Source organism: Mytilus californianus, unplaced genomic scaffold, assembly GCF_021869535.1.
Source record: "Mytilus californianus isolate M0D057914Y unplaced genomic scaffold, xbMytCali1.0.p SCAF_2, whole genome shotgun sequence".
In the NCBI taxonomy this organism is placed as follows: domain Eukaryota; kingdom Metazoa; phylum Mollusca; class Bivalvia; order Mytilida; family Mytilidae; genus Mytilus; species Mytilus californianus.
In genome coordinates, this window is record NW_026262668.1 from 16,475,283 (window position 1) to 16,497,401 (window position 22,119).

General features: G+C 32.7%; 1 protein-coding gene across 2 annotated transcripts in view; it reads right to left on the reverse strand.

Moving 5' to 3' along the window:
- The window catches only part of LOC127729350 (uncharacterized), a 101,154-nt gene that overhangs the window by 74,306 nt on the left and 4,729 nt on the right, over positions 1 to 22,119 (reverse strand). For both annotated transcript variants that reach the window (XM_052237124.1, XM_052237123.1), the window contains exons 2-4: positions 13,012 to 13,096; positions 1,781 to 1,936; positions 137 to 247 (exon numbers count right to left, since the gene is read on the reverse strand). In XM_052237124.1, coding sequence (XP_052093084.1) covers positions 137 to 247; positions 1,781 to 1,936; positions 13,012 to 13,075 — 331 coding nt within the window. In that variant the 5' untranslated portion in view covers positions 13,076 to 13,096. The remainder of the gene's footprint in view (positions 1 to 136; positions 248 to 1,780; positions 1,937 to 13,011; positions 13,097 to 22,119) is intronic.

Here is a 22,119-nt window from a genome sequence, read left to right on the forward strand (position 1 = left end):
AGATATTACAATAACAGTAGTTTATAAAATTTGACCCTGTATTATCATTTAGGACAAGCGGACAGACAAACAGATAGACGTATGGAAGGAAGGACGGATAGAACGTATACAAATTGATATAAATGATATTACTTACCTTCACATACATCAAAGCCATCCCCTTTAAAGCCATGTTTACACACACAGAAGTTATCTTCACATTCCCCAAGGGTATGACAATCATCATTTATAACGCATGGGTGTCTCCCTAAAGTAAAGCAAAATATATTGATACATGGTGGTTGTCGTTTGTTGCTGTATATCCTATTTGTATTTCGATTGTTGTTTTTACATAAACCAGGCCGTTAGTTTTCTCGTTGAATGGTTTTACATTTGTCATTTCGGGGCCTTTTATATCTGACTATGCGATATGGGTTTTGCTCATTGTTGAAGGCCCTATAGTTGTTAGCTTCTATGTCATTTACATTTGGTCTCTGATGGAGAGTTGTTTCATTGGCAATATACCACATCTTTTTATTTTTATATTTATGTTTGGAATTATATATTTAAAAGAAGATCAAGACTACTAAAAATTCAATCATGCAGTTGGTGATTTCAACTACATGGTTTTAGCTAAGATTGATCGATTTCTTCATTCATTGAAATATATTCACATTTCTATAAATGACCCGCGATTAATTAACAATTATTGATTGCTTTATTGATTCAATATATTATTGTAATGCAACATTGTTTGTAAAGTTCATTTTGATTGGACTCCGTGGTGCCGTCACACATTTCAAATAATTCAGAACAGACGTCGTTCGACTGCTTTTAAAATAACAATTTAGCAGTATAAAATAAAGAAATGTGGGATGATTGCCAATGAGACAACTATCCACTAGGCACCAAATGACGTAGATGTTAGAAATATAGTGATGGTAGAGTTTTCTTTCAGTTGCATTATAATGTTAACAAGAGTATTTGATTTGAAGATTTGCGAGCGCAATTTCTATTAATGATAGAAAATACCCGTTTACTGACTCCAATTATGTCCAATTGATGCCCGCAAATCTTTAAATATATACTGTTAACTCCTAATTTCACATCATGTATAATTGTCTTTTGTCACTAGTCTTCTACAAATGTTGGTTATAAAGTAGAAAATACATTGCATTGATTGATTGGTTGTTGTCTATTTAGTATTTCATGCATAATTAGGACGAGAACAAATTAACAATCAATACAGCAGGTAGGTTCTGAAAAAATGGGACCACCGGAATGAACGGAGGCAAATTTTGACTGACACTGGGAAATATGGCCGTATGATGGATAGGGCCAGAAATATTGCCTTTCAACAGCCCACACACTGACCCTAGAGAGTTTCTGCAAGGGCTCTTTAACGTGCAGAGAACTTGGCACATACCATACACGAGGCATCGGATTGGTTGTCTCATTCCTATACCGCACTTGGCTAGCTGCGAATTTATACATCCCGCACAGTCAAATTGACGCCCAACTTAGCTAAGGTTTTACTGCCTGGTCGGGAGAAGTCCAAGAATGACCAGCTATACTTCAGTTAATCCTGGGGATTCTTTGCAACGCATGTAAATATGGCCAACATATAAATCAATCAAGCAACTTGTAAAATTGTCCATGCATAGCTGCTTCGTGTTCGTTACCAAGTATTGCCATTGATTTTTGAAATACATTTTGGTAAAAACCATCCAGTAGGTGGTGTTAAAAAAAATGAGAAGCATTAGCGGTGTCAAATTCTAATTGATAAATAAGTTCATCTCACCATCTGCACAACCGGTTCCATTCTGAAATCCGTCTCCGTAGTAACCTGTACGACAAACACAGTCGAAGCTGTTTCCTTCGTCCTTTTCTACGCATTCTGCATTCTCGTCACATGTTCCCTCTTCATTGAAGGAGCATATTCCAACAGAAGCTGAAACTGTATAAAGATTGAGATCATAAAAACTTATCGTTGTGTACATACCGGTATATAGAATTTCCAACTGAAAATAAAGCAATCAATATTTAATAATATAAAATAAATATTAAGTAATAAGACGTTACGCACGGTATTGCGTCTCAATTGGTAACGTCAAAATTAGACGTTTTACGCCGATAATTGAGGAATTTTTTTTCTGCAAATCAATATGAATACTTCTAAATGTTTGGTTGTTCTGAATATGCATTAAATATTTTCCACTGGAAGTTACACAAGCAACATACAACACAATATATGTATTTGGGTAAGATAATAGGGTCTATATACAAATAAGAAGCTGTGGTATGAGTGCCAATGAGACAACTCTCTGCCAGAGACCAAATGACATAGAACGTACTAATAACATGCAATGCTTCCCCATTTGAATGAGAAAAAGGAGGAATATATCAATTTTGCTTTAATAAAAAAGTGTGTGGGGAATTACAAGTTAAACGGGTCTTACTTAAAAGGTACACTTTACTTTTTTAAATAACGGAACAATTAGATTAAGAAATTAAACGATTGTCAGAAAAAATAGTTATATTCATTTCATATATTCATGATGTTCTTTCCATTAACAATCCGAACTTTTCTGATTGGGTTCCATTAATATATCCCCCAGAACTAGAAATTAAAGAAACAACAGACACGGCTTCCTCCGCCTCATTTTTAGACTTATATCTCGAATTTGACATACACAGTCATCTCAGTACCAGAATCTATGACAAACGAGACGATTTTAATTTTAAAATTATAAATTTCCCCCACCTTAGTAGCAATATACCAACTTCACCTGCATATGGGATATACATTTCCCAACTTATTCGATATTCAAGAGCTTGCAGCTCTTACTCAGACTTTGTAAAACGTCACCAGTGTCTGAGCAGAAAGTTGATGAACCAGGGGTATGTCAAAGAACGTCTCGTCCTTTTTCTAAAAAAGTTCATCGGAAGGTACCAAGACCTTGTTGATAAATATTCCGTATCAACTTCACAAACAATACATGATGGTCTTGAAGTATAGATTCTGCATACTGACGTTGTTTATCATCTTAACAACGTGTAATATTGTTCTTTCATTTGTCTTTGTTCTATTATTAATATTACTTTTACTGTTTGGTTTGTTTTCTGTGATATCCATTTGACGTGGCTAGGTACTTATACATCCCGTCAATGTGTTTGTATTATCTTTAATTTTTACTGGTGTGTTTTGTATATGCGACTTTTTTGTGTTTCTGTGGTTCTTATAACGTGACTCTGTACTTTAAAAGATCCCGTCATTATGTTATTGTTCTATTATATGTCATTATGTTATTGTTCTATTATAAATTTGAAAATACTTTGAACGACAAACGACAAATTTATTTTACTCGCGTAGTGGTATTTACCATATGTGGATTCTTAAGGGTTCTGAAGAACTTCTGGACAATTATAAATCTCGGTCTATTTCTGAAATTAATTCTAACATAACTTTTGATTTTTTAACCCTGTATACCAACATTCCCCATGTGAAATTATAAAATTGTTTTGAATAGACATTGAATGACAAACTTTTTTCTTATGTGACGTTTACATTTTCTGACGTCAGACACGCGAAGCAATGAATGTGGGTCTTAATTTGATAGATGTTTTTGTGCTTTTTTTGTAAATAATTGTTTGTTTTGATATTGTAACACAGTGATGACTGCTGTACCCATATTTTGACTATTTTATTTATAATGTCTGTTTTGTTCACGCATCGTTGTAAATATAACGAAATTTGATAAGACTGTCGTACAAGTGAGAGGTTTAGCGCTATAAAACCAGGTTCAATCCACCATTTTCTACATTTGAAAATGCCTGTACCAAGTCAGGAATATGACAGTTGTTGTCCATTCGTTTGATGTGTTTTGTCATTTGATTTTGCCATGTGATTAGGGACTTTCCGATTGAATTTTCCTCGGAGTTCAGTATTTTTGTGATTTTACTTTTTCCATATCTTTACAAGCTTTGTATGCTATAGAGGAATAACTCTTCAAGCACAAAATTTTACTTTCACTTTCAAGTTCTATACATAAGAATCATATTGCAAAGAAAAAGCAAATCGCAGTTTTACGCTCCACAAATTTGAAAATAAATAGCTGATTTTTTATCCTCTCGTAATACAGCCTTTTCACAACTTTAGAACCATGGCTAAATGAACAACCCAATTCATTGGAAATATTTCTTTTTATAGTTTGTAGTCTTGTTGATACTATTGCTACTTATAATCTTTATCGTCTGCATAAAAACGCAACTGTCATGTTCTTTTTAACAATGTCTTCGATTATATTGTAATTTGTATCGCCATGGTTTTCATTTTTCGTTCGGAATTCGAGTTCTTGATATTTTGAATCATTTAACCTTTTTGAAATTTCCTATAAATTCGCTTTTTTCGCAATCGTATATTGCTCCATTAACTGAGTTATCACTATTGTAACACGATAAGTCTCGGACAAGAAGATTTGTAACAAAATTTGTGGATATTATTTGGTTTAGTTTGCGAGTCTGTTCCACGGGTTAACAATTTATATTGCAACCACGCTTCTCCGACTTCCTCTACCATATGATACAACCAAGAGCGTTTAAAGCTGCGTTAAACACCAAAACACCAAAACTAAAAACCTTTCGATTTGATTTTAAAAGACAAAAATAGCGTCCCGAATCGACAACGCTAAAAACGTAAGAAAATCGTTCAGTGGACAAACTTGCAAGACATTGGACTTGTTTTAAAACGAAGTCGTTTTGACTCGGCAAATTATGTAACTGTTTTGTTGGGTTAAAGTACAATTACGGTAAAGCACTATTTTCGATGCAACAAATCGATTTTTTTAATAAATGACGTTGCAATTGACAGTTTACTTGTAAAAAGTGGCGAAATTAGACATTCAACATTCTTGCAAGACATTTGCCAGAAGCCGTTGCAATTTTATTTGTGGTGTGAGTGCTGTAAAAACTCGATATTGCAATGGTCTATCTTTGTACTTTTGTGAACATAATTTATGAAAACGAAATTTCATAAAAATATATATTTTAAAAACCCATAAATCTTGATGATTTACTATTTTCTTAAATCTGACCGTGGTGAAGTTTATTCATTTTTGCAAAATATCAGCTTTGGCCGTTGCATAAGCGCCAATTCAGAATGACGTAATACTTGTATATGACGAATATCATTTATGCGAATTTTCTCGGATTTTACACTGTTTCGAAGATCAAAAACATCCCTGTAAAAGTTATTATGCGTATAATCTGTTACGTCTGACACACATGTTTTTGACGTTTTGTCAATATTTTTGTCCAAATTTTAGACTATAGTAAAAAAAATATAAAACAAATTTGTTGATTTTTTTAAAACAATAGTACCTACCTAGCCTATGGATATAAATTTTATATAGCTTGACTGTACAGATTTAATAGAAAAACTGTTTATAAGTGTGGGCTGGTTGATTTAACGGTATTGACGCATTAACGTGCGTAATGTCATAGGAAATAGTGTCTAAGCCTAATCAGTAATAAGGGAATACATATACAAATACATTTGTCGCCCGGGTACTGTAAACATTTGACTATTTCGTAGACTTATGGACAAACTGAAGTATAGCAATGTTGATTGATGTTTTATTGTTAGGTTGCTGTCCAACTGAAATTAGCCGACACATCCTTTTTCTTAAACAAATATAACTCTTTATTGAAGGATTAAAAGTGCAAACAAAATGATTTGCGTTATGATTAAAACAATTTATTTTCTCTGAAAATTAAATTGTTGGAGAATTTATGGAAACAACTGAAAAAGTGAATGACACCACTTGACATAAAGTGTTATACAGATAATGTTGCACAAGAGATAACACTTCGTTTGTTATCAGTTTGTCATTTCAATCCAATAGGTAATGTTGGCATTAGTGCTTGCAAATAGCGTTAAACATTGTTCAGGAGAAAAAAGTGACCGCTTCTAGTACAATACACTTTCTTTAAATACTTTGGTATCACCAGCCCAGTAGTCAGCACTTCTGTGTTGACATGAATTATCATTTATATGGTCATAATCATAAATTAACTGTTTATAAAACTTTGAATTTTTCGAAATACTAAGGATTTTCTACCCCAAGAATAGATTACCTTAGCTGTATTTGGCAAAACATTTAGGAATTTGGGTCCTCAATGCTCATAAACTTCGTACATTATTTGGCCTTTTAAACCTTTCTTGATTCGAGCGTCACTGATGAGTCTTTTGTAGACGAAACGCGCATCTGGCGTACAAAATTTCAATCCTGGTAGCTATGATGAATTCATTTAAAACCAATGGGTCGATGCCACTGCTCGTGGAGGTTTCTCCCCGAGGGTATCACCAGCCCAGAGTCATCACTTCTGTGTTGACATGAATTATCATTGATATGGTCATAATTATAAATTAACTGTTTAATAAAATTGAATTTTTTGAAATACTAAGGATGTTCTACCTCATGAATAGATTACCTTAGCTGTTTGGAATTTTGGGTCCTGGATACTCTTCAACATCGTACTTTATTTGGCGTTTTAAACTTTTTTTATTCGAGCCTCACTGATGAGTCTTTTGTAGACGAAACGCGCGTCTGGCGTACACATTTTAATCGTGGTATCATGATGATTTTATTTGATACGTACAAAACTTATTAAATATTATTAAATCATACCATACTTGCATTAAATGTAAATGATTCTTATTTTAGATTGTGAAAATGAGAATAATAAAGTCGTAAAATATATATTTGTTTTCTTTTTACGTGGGAAAAATTTGGGTTTTATTGTAAATTGATTTGAGTTAACTGACACATTTAATTGAAAGTATATAGATAAAATCTAATTCAAAAACCAGACAAACAAACAAGACGAAAATTGTTTCAATATGAAAAAAAAACAAACAAAAAACTAAGAAAACAAACATTAATGCTCATCTCGCATTGAATTTCCCTACAGAGCCTGTTAGTCTTGATTTCAACTGCAAAACACAAAGTCAGTGTTTCAAAATGAAATAGTTTATTAGAGGTTTCATGACGCGTGAGAATTTGATATCGCTTGATATGAACGCGAGTTTATTTCTAATTCATAATAATAAACGAACCTTGGCGAGTTAGTTTACATTTTTAAAATAAAATGATCGTAAGCGGACTTATATTTGAAGTGCAGCTTGCGAAATAAAAAAATATTTTACCAAGAATGTCTTGTAACCAGGAAACAAAAAGGTACAGTAACTGATATGAACTCGAGTTATTTAACTTAATATAATATTAGTAAACGAGCCTTCAAATGTAAGTCCACTTTGGCATTTAAAAATATGGTGTCAGAACCCAGACTACTGTTAAATCAAACGTTTTTTAGGTTTTTTTTGTACGCTTCAGAATGGAATAAAATTTGACAGAAATAATATTTTCAGGTGAAACATGGTCACTGTTCTGTATATCATTGAGGAAATTATAAATCTCCCTTGCCGACGGTTCGTTAGACATTATAAATCTCCTTTGCCGACGGTCCGTTAACACATTATAAATCTCCTTTGCCGACGGTCCGTTACAGCAGAATGCATTGAGTGTGTAGGTAAAGATAATATCTTTGGTTAGCTTGCTTGCTAGCTGAACCGTGAAGTCATTATTAGATTAGGTAAACTACCCTCTTTAAGAGTAGACTAGTCCGACAGATAACCAATCTATCTGTCTGTAGGACTAGACTACTTCGAAAGGAGGGTAGTATACCTGACCTAATAATGACTTCACGGTAAAGCTAACAAGCAAGCTAACCAAAGATTCTATCTTTACCTACACACTTAATGCATTCTGCTGTAAGACATTTGAAAGTCATCACTGTTGACCTAACGAATAGCCAATGGAAATATTGTAATTTTGTAACACATTGCCGGACAGGCCAACCAATTTAAAAAAAAAAAAACATTTCATATCACTTATTCATATCACACTCCATTCAGTGTGATAGTCTGATACGAGAAGTCTCTCTGCCTGTAAGAAATACATCACAGGCCACAACCATAATATAATGGGTTCTTATGGGCTCTTGGCCTTCATATTTAATGTCTCGAATGTTTTCATGAGTTAGAGAATCAATTGGAGAACACCTGCATGAGCAGATTATATACCCTGTATATACTTTTCATCAGACCCGAGTTTTGGGGGCACATCAATAAATTTGAATGCCCACCCTTCCATGATTTCATAATAATTCGTCGGGTCATCAAAGAACCCATTTTAAGATATGACATACGTATTTCATTCCCCTATAACGAGTGGGCGGATAATTGTACACGAGACGTGAAAGACAACTACTGATCTGTCGTCTGATGGTGTGAACGGCCTAAAATGGACACAAGAGTTATAAAGAAAACCACACTATCTCACTCTATATATAATGATTTTTTGGTTTTTCATCTTGTATATTCTAATCGGATTTACAATATTTTAACATTGGTAAACTGCTGTTGCCTAACAATTGTGTTGCCTCTTATGTAACGTTAGTATAGATTTATAACACATTTACACACAATGTTGCATAATCGAATAGGCTTTTTTAAACTTGTTTCCGATTTCATACTATGTCATATTAGTAATTTGAGAAGGGACAAATGTGACAATGATATTAATGATTTCTATTATGACTTTATTATCCTTACTGTATTGCATGTCTAAAGTGTTAAACGGCAATGCAATATTGAATCAAATTTAATATGTACACTTGTCATTAATACTATACAAAAACTACATCACAAGAGACATTGGAAAGTGGAGGAGGTGGGCATAAGGTTCCCCACCTTGTAACTCCTTCCGTGTCGTCTCAATCCGAGTTATCTCGCCCCTCCCCAACTCCCCCTTCGTTCCTATGTTACCCTACTGTGATGTCTTCTCCATAGTTTGAGTAAGTGCAATGTAAGGTTAGCCTATTAATATTATATCATTAATGTAGAAGATTTAAAAAAAATTTCCCAGATGAATTTTAAAATTCATTTTCAATAAAAAAAAATCAAGTCATATTGTTTATCTCAAAAAAAGTATAAAGATATACCGGAACACACACACACACACATATATAATATATATATGTATAAGTCTAAATTGAAAACAACGTTCAAACCTATGATTGCGTTGGATAAAAATATATATATATTCAATCTGTTACTCGATCAAATGATTTTTCTAGTGACGTATCCTTGAACTTTTTCAAGCATGAAATTCCCTCAGCAACATTCCAGTACAGTGCACCACAGATTCGATATTCAATAAAAAATTGGAAGCTTTATACATAAGTTTGCAACGGCTAGATATTGTTAAATACGTTAAATGTGTAGAAGGTGACCTATAGTTGCTAACTTCTACATCATTTGAAGTAAAATAAAAATAAAAAATATTGGACTATTTTTTTGACTGTTTGTTTAATTATTATTGAAAATTCGCCCACTCTTCTAAATATAGCAAAAAAAAACATTGTCACGTTTAGTTTCCATCAGATAAACTTGTCAAGATAAATTTAAAAAAAAAATAGTTTATCATTGAAATCTGAATAGGGTTAAACGTATCCATGACATATGTGACACTCTATGTACGTCAATAAAGTCATTACTATATTGAATAGTCGTCTTTATGAAATATGATATATGTTCTTCTGATAAGCAATAATCCAAATAAACTTAAAGTAATATTATCTGAAGTTGTTAAAGGCCTCTTGAACTAAAACAACATCAAAGATAATTCATGTTTTATATAAATTGAAGCAAAATAAACTAGATGTACTACAAAATGATCGATACCTAAGTTCCAAGTATCTGTTTTAATGTAAAACATTTATTAATGAGAACATTTGGGCTTTGAAGTTATGTGCTTTTTCACTATTCAAGACTTTAAGCAGATGAAGGTACGAAAACACCAAAAACAAGTACTCTGGATTAATTTATTTTCGTGGATTGAGGAAAACTTGCATTTTAATGAATATTTGAATCCGTTGTTTTGCTAAAGTTTGCATATATTTCTATAGAAATTTGCAATTCGTTAAAATTTAAATTCGTGGTTTCCCTGGAACCGCTTAATCATCGAAAATTGGTATCCAACGAATAATAATGAATCTACAGGTACTATGGACTAGTATTATACATGTCCAAATCCAAGTATTCCCGTTAAATATAAAAACCATTCGGTGTAACACCAAAATTATACAGCAGTCAAAATTATGCAACAGTCAAAAGTTATACAATGATACAATTCTTTACATTTGGATAAGTTTATATCAGTGACCTCCAAATTGAACATATTAACCTTGTTTGCCACACTCTCCATTGGTGGGAAACACGATAACTGTAGCAACCGTGGTCATCAATAATACCTTTTTTAGAATGTTAACATGGTGTCGCCATTTTTTTAGACTAGTTCTTTGGGTAGATATTGAGATATTTGCAATAAAACTATACTTGGATGAACGACATTCAATTACAACAACTTCTTAGATTAGTACAATAAAATAAGAACACAATGACAAATCATTATAACTGTAATAATAGAAAATGTTTTATTAAAGAGACGCGAAAGATACCAAAACTCAAACACCAACAAAAATCGGGGTGATCTCAGGTACTCCGGAAGGGTAAGCAGATCCTGCTCTACATTATATTAAAACGTTTAAACCCGCTACATTTGTTTGTACCTGTCCTAAGTCAGGAACCTGATGTTCAGTGGTTGTCGTTTGTTGATGTGGTTCATTAGTGTTTCTCGTTTCTCGTTTTTTTTTTTTATATAGATTAGACCGTTGGTTTTCCTGTTTGAATGGTTTTACACTAGTCATTTGTGGGGCCCTTTATAGCTTTCTGTTCGGTGTGAGCCAAGGCTCCGTGTTGAAGGCCGTACTTTGACCTATAATGGTCTACTTTTACAAATTATGACTTGGATGGAGAGTTGTCTCATTGGCACTCGTACAACATCTTCTTATATCTATATGATGTATGGAATACCTTGGAAAACAATGGCCGATTATAATGGTTATGTCTGAGCAAGCGTGTTTGGTCGTTGGTAAAGGAGTGAAAAAAAATGTTTTACCAATATCATTTGGTTCATCCGTGAAAAACGATACACACGTCATTCACACGGGATAGTTATAGATTATCGTTGGTTATCTCAACGAGATTGATTTTCTCGCTTGAGCCGGTACGGCGAAAGTGAGAAAAGCAATCGAGTTGAGATGACCAATGATAATCTGTTTATCGCTATTTTACTTATGAAGACGTTGTTAATTTCCTTGACAACGGCACGTGTTCCCTTAGTTTCTAGCGATAATTTTCATATCACTCGACCCCGTTTTCATATCACTCGACTCCGCTGAGAACGGAAATTATCAGTCAGCAAGGTCAAAGGGAAAATTCGTAAAATAGCGATAATAAAGTATACTGCAAGAAAAAGGGTGCGTATAACATTAATCGATAAGTTGATTAGCTTTTACATTTTCTAAGAAAACTTTGCAATGTACACTCATTTGAAATCTAAACGAAAAGAAATTTTTGATTGAACAGAAAATAAATTTATACGTATTGTGCGACTATACATCATATCATTTCAAATTCAAATTCAATGCATATTTTATAGAAGTATTTTATATGTCGTGTACGCCCAATTCAACCCGTTTAAAAAAAATGATAAAAACAATTCAAAACTTATTACATTCGCTGTTGCAACATTGGGTAAACACCAATTACCTAGGCATAGAAAAGCAAACAACATACAAACATGTATATCTAGAGATCCCCAAATACGGTCGTCAACTATAAGATACACGATACATTTGCATAGTAACACGAAACAGCAATTTCTTTTCATTAGTCTAAAAATTTTAAACGTAGACTTTAATTCCCAAATTGACGATAATACAACAGAGACAATTACATTTTGAATTATAATTTAGACAAAAAAACAATTTTAATAAAAGAGAGGCGAAAGATAACAAAGGGAAATTCAAACTCATAAGTCGAAAATGAACTGACAACGCCATGGCAAATTACGAAAAAAGACCGAAAGACAAACACACAACAAACTAAAAACTGAGCAACATTAACTCCATCAAAAACCGGGGGTGATCTCAGTTGTTCCAGAAGGGTAAACAGATGCTGTTCCTATAGTGGCACCCGTCGTGTTACTTATGAAAGAACAAATCCGGTGAAAAGTCCAATTCAGAAGGTCACATTCGAGACAAGAGGACAGGATTGTGGTTACGACAATTGAAACATTTCCGTCCTCATCTGTGAAACAGCTATTGCATAACGGTCAACTCACTCATGATATCGTCCGTAAAATTTTCGAAGGAGTGATCTCAACTTCGCCACTTGGAACGCTTGGTTTAATAACTTCCTTGTGAGCAACAACCCTCTATCAAGAAAATCATGATAGGAAATGAAAGCTGTGGAATATCCTATCAACCGGGAGATATATGCTCCATATGCACGCCCTGCTAGAATGATGCTACACAGAAATGGAATGTTCACAATTGGGAATGCTGAAATCATATTTTTTGTCGTAAATTTGTTTTCAACCGGCCATCGTTGTCAATTTCTAGATGTAAGTCAAGATATGAGGCAGACTTTACTGTTTCTGTGTGTATCCTGTTGCATTCAACATAGTCCCCAAACTTAACACACATGTGTTTGTGGAAAGTAAAATAACAAAAATACCGAACTCCAAAGAAAATTCAAAACGGAAAGTCCCTTATCAAATGGCAAAATTAAAAGCTCAAACACATCGAACAAATGGAAAACAACTGTCATATTCCTGAATTGGTACAGGCATTTCGTAATGTAGAAAATGGTGGATTAAACCTGGTTATATAGCTAGAGTGGCAGATTGTATTAATAACCATATGTGTGTTAACTGTCTATTCTATGGTTGATTTATTTGTGTTAATTTTTTTCTGGCATAAAATGACAACTGTCCTTCTATATTTAGACCAAAAAGGCTCCCAACTGCCATCAACTTAAAAATTGTAATACAAGTGAATACTTACTTGAAGACGATATTAGGCCGAGGAATATAAGGAAAACGTAGACTACTTGTTGTTGCGCCGTCATTTTGTTGCCATACAAATGAGTCTGCAAAAGAAAATGAAATGAAGAAAAGTTAGAGAAAACAACCTAATTAAAAAAATAATTTACGGCTGAATTCACTCCTTGCAAAGATTGTACCAAACGTTTTAATCATAATTTTAGTCACTCAAAGCGTCCTACTCTGCAAACAAAATGTACTTATGATATCTGAATGCTTTTTTCACAAATATATCGGCCGACATCATCGATGTTTTGATTCATGCATAGGATAGGTTTCTCAAATCTCAAGTCATGGTATTCCAATGTCAATATGACTTCATTGCCAGATTTGTCATGTTCATGGTTTTGAAACTTGTTACCGATGGATGCATGCATTACAGTACATTCCTACCTAAGTAGAACACGCGGTCTAACTACGTATACGTTGGTAATCATGCAAGGGTGTCAGGAGCCTGTTGTTAAGTGGTTGTCGTTTGTTGGTGTGGTTCATAAGTGTTTCTCGTTTCTCGTTTTTTTATATAGATTAGACCTTTGGTTTTCCTGTTTGAATTGTTTTACATTTGTCTTTTTGGGGCCCTTTATAGCTTGCTGTTTGGTGTGAGCCAAGGCTCCGTGTTGAAGGCCGTACTTTGACCTATAATGGTTTACTTTTTATACATTGTGACTTGGATGGATAGCTGTCTCATTGACACTCATACCACACCTTCTTTTTTATATTCATCATAGGTACCAGGATTAGATTTTGTACGGCAGACGCGAGTTTTGTCTACAAAAGACTCATCAGTAAGCACGAATAAAAAAAGTTTAAAAGGTCCAATAAAGAACGAAGTTGAAGAGCATTGAGGACCCAAAATTCAAAAAGGTTTTCACGCATACAGCTTAGATAATCTATCCTGTATTTTCCAAAAGGAATAACAGTATTTCAGCTAATCTGACTGCCGAAATGTTGGTAAGATATTTCCGGAAATATGAAATTTATCATATATACATTGTAATAGAGAAAGGGTACAAAAATGTAAGATCTCATAGACCGATAAAGATGACAAATCAAGGTAATAAACAAAACTCAGGGAATCCCATGAAATCAAAAAAAGTCGCGAAACCGGGTGCGTCAACCAGGTAAGCAACCTAATATGCAAGCATCAGCAGCAATGCGAATCTATAGTCAACCAAACTGTCACAATCGTGAATAATACACAATCAGTAAATTAAGGCAACAGTAGTATACCACATAAATCGATTGAGAAAAAAACAAATCCGGGTTACAAACTAAAACTGAGGGAAACACATCAAATATAAGAGGAGAACTACGACACAACAGAAACACAACATTAAAATGTAACACACACAGAAACGAACTATAATATAACAATGGCCATTTTCATGACTTGGTACAGGACATTTTAAGAAAAAAAATGGTGGGTTAAACCTGATTTTGTGGCTAGCCAAACCTCGCACTTTTATGGCAATGTTAAATATAACACAAAATGACACCATTTCATGACATGAATACAGTACAACATTATGGACAGAGAATTACGCAAATAAACAATACAATATAGTACATTTGGACAACGAAACAACAGAAACACTGAAGTGAACAAACAACAAACGACAATGCAACACACACAGAAACAAACTATACGATAGCAATTGCCATTTTCCTGACTTGGAACAGGACATTTTTAAGAAAAAAATGGTGGATTGAACCTGGTTTTGTGGTTGCAGATTAGACGACTATTCGGGTATCTGAAGATCTAAGAAAACATGCCGTTAGTTAGTTGAGACATAGATATATCGTATCTGCTTAAGTTAACTTATTTATAAACGTTACGATTGCATTTGAAAAAAATCCGACAAACATGCAGAAATGACTAAAAAATAATAGAGTGATAATGATTGTAATACATCATGACCTTTCAACTTTTTAGTCTCAAAAGGAATGATAAATCTATACATAGTTTGTTACATACCATTTTGTGAAATAATAAAAAAAAAAACTTACGTGAACACATATTAGAAATTTGTAAAATTTTTCATATACAAAATCCACCAACCATATTAAGTCTTTGATTTAAAGGCGAACATGACATGGATTTTATATAGTGATATTTTATACGAAATATTGTTTCAAAGGTTTCCAACCGATTAATGTTGACAGATGTAGGACATTTATCTAGCTTTGAAAGACTTTCGAATGACGTTTTTTTTTCTATTTCTCAAAACGTAATTGCGTAAATTAATCGATTGAACTGGGTGATCTTTCGACCTTCCAGATGTCCCATCGCTATCTATGCTTTGATATATATAAACCACAAGGTATAATCAGATGTGCTTTCTACAGTGTAATGTGGGTTTTATTTACCGATCGAACTCTACAAGTTCATTATCATTTCATGTGCATAAATATTTTTAAATTGTGATTCGGTAGACAGCCATCCACCGACAAACACCATCGCAAAACACCAACGGCATTCAACAATATACTTTTATTCACAATTTATTTTATAAAAGAGGAGAATATACCATGGGGCCCAAAAAACCGTAAATCAAAGAAAACCGGACAGCACCATGGTATAATAATGAAAACGAACAGACTGTCAACAGTTCTCAAAATTCCATGTATAAACATAACCTATAAAAAAACAACTTAAAACTCTTTCAAATTGGTTTTGAAATCAGGTCCTTCGGACAATGACACCAACAATATCTCTCGTATGAAAGTCCGTCAAAGAGTCAAAGTAAGCGCATAATATTCTTATACAACAGTGGGTTTATGGATGTCTCTTGTCTAACGCTTAAACAACACATCAGCCATTAACAATTCGTACATGTGAATTATTTAACTTAAACAAATTCATCATAGATACCAGGATTACAATTTGTATTCTTCAAAAGACTCATCGCGCGCGCTCAAATTCAAAGGTCTAATAACGTATGAATTTGAAGAGCATTGGGGACCAAATACTCAGAAAGGTTTTGCCAAATACTTGCTAAGGTAATCTACTCCAGGTTGAACCTGGTTTTATGTTTTTTTGTTGTTGTTTTTTTTTTTTTTGCCTTTTAAACTTTTTAAACGTATAAAAGTACTCATTGTGATACCGACATTTTGTTGAAAAATCAATCCGTCAAACTCAACAAATAATGTTTTTCAACAGCTTCTTAATTTTGATTATGTCGTCTCCGGTGTAATTATTGTTGGAATCAGTGTGTTTTTCGCTAAGAAGAATTTTTTGAGACATAAAACAAGAAATTTGTGTCTTTAAAACCCATTTCTGTACCAAAGCATTGTTAAATCATAAGATGCTATCAATCATTAAGTTTAGCAGGTGGAATAGTACTGAAACATATGGAGTCTGTCACGAGAAATATAAGTGAAGATTACAGACAAATTCAAATTTTAGATAATTGTATATAAGTATAAATTGAATTATAAACGCCATATCTCGGGACAGATAGTATGTTACTACAAAGAAATTAGAAGCTGAAAATAGGAAAACTGATATCGTCCTGTTTATCATAGTTCCTATCTTAAAGTCGTCCATTCGTGTCAATTTCAATGAAAAACCGGAGGTGATCTAAGTTGCACCAGAATGGTAAGCAGATCCTGCTCCACATGTGGCACCCTTCGTGTTACTCATGTACTTTCACACCCGATCGGTCACATTCTGGAAAAAGGAGAACGATATTGTGGTTTCGACGATTTGAACATCTCTGTCTTCATCATTGAAACAGATATTCCACAACGGTCAACCAACTCGTGATTCGGAAGTATCCTTTTGTCAGGTTTACTGAGAAACATGAGATACAAACACTTGCTTAAATGTTGGTTATTTATTGACAGGACATTTCTAATATATCTGAATTTGAAATTAAAGTATTTGATAGGTGATTTTTTTTATCTTTATCGTTGAAAAGGTTATGTATCAATTTTGCTACATACGAATTAAAAAAGAAATTATTCAGTAGGAGTGTACAATTAATACCTATCAGAATACTGGCTGTAGTATTATCAGTCCACAATACTCAATAAAACGGTTGTCAATTGATTAAATGAACAACAATTATCAATATTTTTTATTTATGCTAGAAGCAGTTTATGGCTTCTCAGTCGGTTAATTTGAAATAAAAAAATAATTAACATCTATCTATAAAGTGATTAGTATTCCCTTTTCACTACAGTTGCTCGCTATGTGCCTTACCGATCCTAATAAAATCACCTTGGTAATGCTTATTATAAATCTACACTACTAATTCTTAACTTAATTACAACTTTATGTGTACTTTGAACAATATAATGGCTCATTTTTATACAGATGACCATTTCAAACGATTTCCAACAGCCCATTTATTGTCAATTTTGAGCATTTATACAAAATAAATGTATAAAAAGCTTATTCTAAACAATATCAAAATTAAGTTCAACGTGGAACCTAAACATTTTAATTTATTTTGGTTATAGACGTCCTTCTATTCAAACATTTACAAACATTATAAAATAAGAAATTTTATATCCAAAGGCGATCATACAAAAAGGAAATACAATAAGCCAAACGTTCGTGTGTTTAACATTGCCATCCATCATTACATTTGAACAGGAGACTAATCCATTTATATCGGTAAACCAGCGAAAATTCAACTTTATTACTAGACAATATTATGATTAGAAGAGATATACGTACATTTTCATGTTAGAGTTGCTTGCAGTACATGCATTTCCATGTAAAAGCGGTAGGATGAGGATGGCAAAATAATCGGGCTGTACGGTAATTTTAAGCAGGTAACTATAAAAAGTGATTTATTTGGTTTAAAATTGCCTCCAACCTAAAAACTCATTATTTTTTATTTTACGAAAGTTCATTTTTTTACGCATTTCTTTATTATACTTAAAGTACAAATTCTTCCTACACGAAAGACATATCCTCGTCCGCCATTGAAATATCAGTCATTCACGACAGGTTTTTATTAGATGTGCGTAATTTGTCCTTCTTTATTTAGAAAATCATACGAGTCATTAATAATTAAATAATGGGTTCATAATATAATCGAAGTAAAGTAATCAACAACAGCTTGGTAAGGCACTCGTGCTATTCTAACTTTTCCCCAGAATTCTTTAAAACACGTCAATTCCATTTACAGATAACTAAGTGGTTTTCTTCTTATACGTGACATAAGTAATACGAAATTCCATATTATAGAAAATATGTATTTCAATATTTCGGCAACAAATAGATTTTTTTTTCTTCAAATTACCTTGATTTTAAATTTTGATTTAGGATCTATTTATGTCAACAATAACAAATAGAACCCAAACAACTGACGGATGATCTTTTCATAATTAAATGAATCTAAAATCGTGCTTGAGAATTTTCTAAACTATCTGAAAAATATAGATAGAATATATCAGAGTTTTGTTTACTTTGAACGTTTATAGATGTTGATACATTTGATAAATTTTAAATACAGAATAAACATTTTATTTTTGATGCATTTACAGTATAAAAACACGTCCATTAAAAGTAAGTATCTTCATTCTACAATATCCGTTTATGTTTTCCTAGATTTATCTGTTTATTCTTCATTATGTAAAATATAATAGATACAACATGTTATGTATTCGTTTCAAAGACGAATAGGGCAAATTAATAATAGGAGAACGTGTCAGTTATATAATGATAATATTGAAATGAGCAACAGCTTTACGCCATATTCTTACTATTTAATCGGATATTTTTTATTGTTGATCTAGGTAATTGAATAGTTTTTTGACTCATTAAGTATCCATCAATGCTTTTAAATGATTTTTCATTGAAACACACACAATAGATAACTATGTTGCATATTCAATATATATTACTGATTGCAAGGATCGGCGGTTTCTTGATTAAGCATATTTCATTTAAATTCAATTTCGTTTAATAATAGTACCAAAAAATCTGATATGAGTAAGCATGAAATTAGTAAAAAATGTATTCATATGGGAACATGCTGGTTTCACATAATATGATAATATTTAGTAATTTGTTTCCATTTTTTTTTGTTCAATTTTGTAGTATATGATGATATTTTATCAATTATGTATGTATTGTGTCTGATTATGTCACATTGTGTCAATGGTCGTTGTGTGGCTTGAGGTATGGAAAATATCCAGGATATTTGTTGTGTGGCAAATAATAGTTTTAGCGTTGTGATGGTATTGCTAGAAGTCATATCATTATGTTATGTCGCATTAGAAGGTCTGTAATGAAGCTTTGTTTTTGACTGGTTCATTTGTTTATTTGATAATTGCATTGTTGTAATTATTTTAGAACAAGGTATATTTTTACTGCTAGAGTTGAAATGTAAGTTGAAGAAGGGGATATATTTTTCTAGCACTTAAAAGGCGTATGCAATAATGAAATAATAAGAACAAATCTGCAGGAGAACTATTGGAGGCCCTGAAAAATTCCTTTATAGATATAAATCTCTTTAACGTTTTATAAAACGTTTAGAATCCTTATTAAAAAGACGTGATATCTCATTGAATTATCGTATTTTAAACTTTTCATCCAAGCTATAGTCCAGTAATTGTAATTATCTTTCTGTCGTATTCGTATTTCGTTTGATTTTATAGCGTCTCTTACGATATGCGCCTTTATGGATTACTAAAACGATGATTGAATGCCTGAAGTGGCACCAACATAATATATTCAGTGTGTTGTCTTTTAACACGATGGGTGCCACATGTGGAGCAGGATCTGCTTACCCTTCCTGAGCACCTGATATCACGCCCAGTTTTTGGCGGGGTTCATGTTGCTCAGTCGTTAGTTTTTTATGTTGTGTTTTGTGTACAATTGTTTGTCTGTTTGTCTTTTTTTTAGCCATGGCGTTGTCAGTTTATTTTCTACTTATGAGTTTGGTATCTTTCGCCTCTCTGAACAGTAGTCTTATTGGTTATTAATTTTTGAAATATCATTATGCTTAAATCAAAACACAAAGGAGCATACAAATAATCTTAAATTAACATTATCAATGAAAATTCTATGTCAATCAGAAAACTCTAGAGTCAACATATGGGTTTTTAGACAAGACAGACAAGGGGCAATATCCTACGCTAAGCACTTTATTGCCACTAGATTAGAAAAAAATGAGATTTAACTTAACAGAGATCATAAATCAACATATAATCCCAAAGCAAAAAAAAAATATATTAAACTCCAAATCATGATAACTGATGAGGATTTAAAAGGAGGACATGCATAGCTCCTCGCGTATTCAGATACAAATACATTCTTGGCTTTTGAATTTTTGGGTTTGAACGTTCCAGATGAAATTCAGAAATGCGTTTTGGACGCACCGCATTTTTTAATGATTTTTATTTTGAAGTACCTAAATGGCAACCTTTGTATTTGGACAAGTTAGAAAACAAAACGAAAAGACAAGAAAGAGTAAATAATAAATTACTTTGCCTGACTTTTGATTATTTCCATGATCCAAGTATAAATAGAAGAACAGTCTCGATGTGTCATGGAATATAAGTTCCTGTACAATATTAGTCCCAAACCAAAGAAATATTCTGCAATATATTTTCTACGGGAAGAAAGATTACAGATTTTGTTCCCGGCGGAGGAAATGAAAAAGAATATTTGCTCCTACAGGAACAGATAATATAGCCTTGTTTATGGCAAAGTTTTCGGAAGGACCTCTGTTAATAATTATTAATTATAATCATATTCCAAACCACTAATCTATTACTTAATCAATGTTATTGCCTAAACAAATGTATCAAATTTGCAATTTTCATCGTAAAAAAAAAACCCGTGATATATATCATATTCACTTCCTCGTGTACATTTACTATAATATGTCAATATCTAACTCAATGTGATTGAAGCATATATTGAATAATTCATCGGGTCTCTCTACATCGAATAATTATTGTAGGCCGCAAACAGTGTCACGTGTTCATATCTATCTGTGAAACAGTAAACACAATAAGCATCTAGAATCTTTAAATCAAAAATAATACTTTATAATTTTCTGCGTCCAAAGTGCTTTTCTGAAATTACCTTCAGAAAGAACGTCAAAAAACCAGAAATTGGAAAGACGGGGATGTATGTGTTGTTCAGTCCGCATGTCAACATTTCGTTAATGTTTAATCCATTTATTGCATTAAAAGCATCATACTTCTTTCCAAATCGCTTGTTAAACATCGTTTATTGTAGTAAATTTTCCTCGTCCGCCATTGAAATATTTGTGCGAACTACGGATCGGAGGCGGGATTCATCGGAAACGCACGAATGGCACTGCTTACAGAAGAATAATAATCCCAAAAAGAAAAATTATGCATTAACACGCAATAATAGACTTTGGGTTAGATCTCATTGCTTTATGTTTATATTTCCACTTTTATGCATTGTTTCAATTTATTGATTAAATTTGCCTTACTTTGTTAAATTTAAATATCTTTTTAATGAGAAACAATGAGTTTCATAAACATGATAAACAGAATAGTTTTTGGTTGAATTTTAACTGATATATGATACTTTCTTTTCCTTTTTGATATAACAAAGTTCTTTTAGTGCTAGATATTTAGTTGGTAGTTTCTGGCAAGAGGACTAATGTAATTATTCAACTATAAATGATTATCTATTAAAGACATAAACTGAAACAACTGTTACTTGAATTGTATACTCAGATTTGAATAGAACAATATAAAAAATAAATAAAAAGGATACATATGGCCCTTTATATTATAGTAAAAACGAAACATTGTAGTGCCGCGGGCGACCAAGCACTTCTCTTTCAAATCTCACCACTTCTCCCTATCAGTTTCAAAAAGAGAAGTCACTTCTCCCTATGATTCTGAAGTAGTGTGAGCCCTGAATCGATAATGATAAACGTTAGCTGAACTCAGGGCTTTAAAATTTGATATACGTATATTATAATAAGGGTATATAAGTAATCTTTTTACTCCCTTTATTCATGGTTCACTGTATTATTAACGTTGATTTTGGCGGTCGGTTCAAAAGTCATATTAAATCTAAAATTGGCAACGATAATTACAAATACCCTTGAGAATATAATTG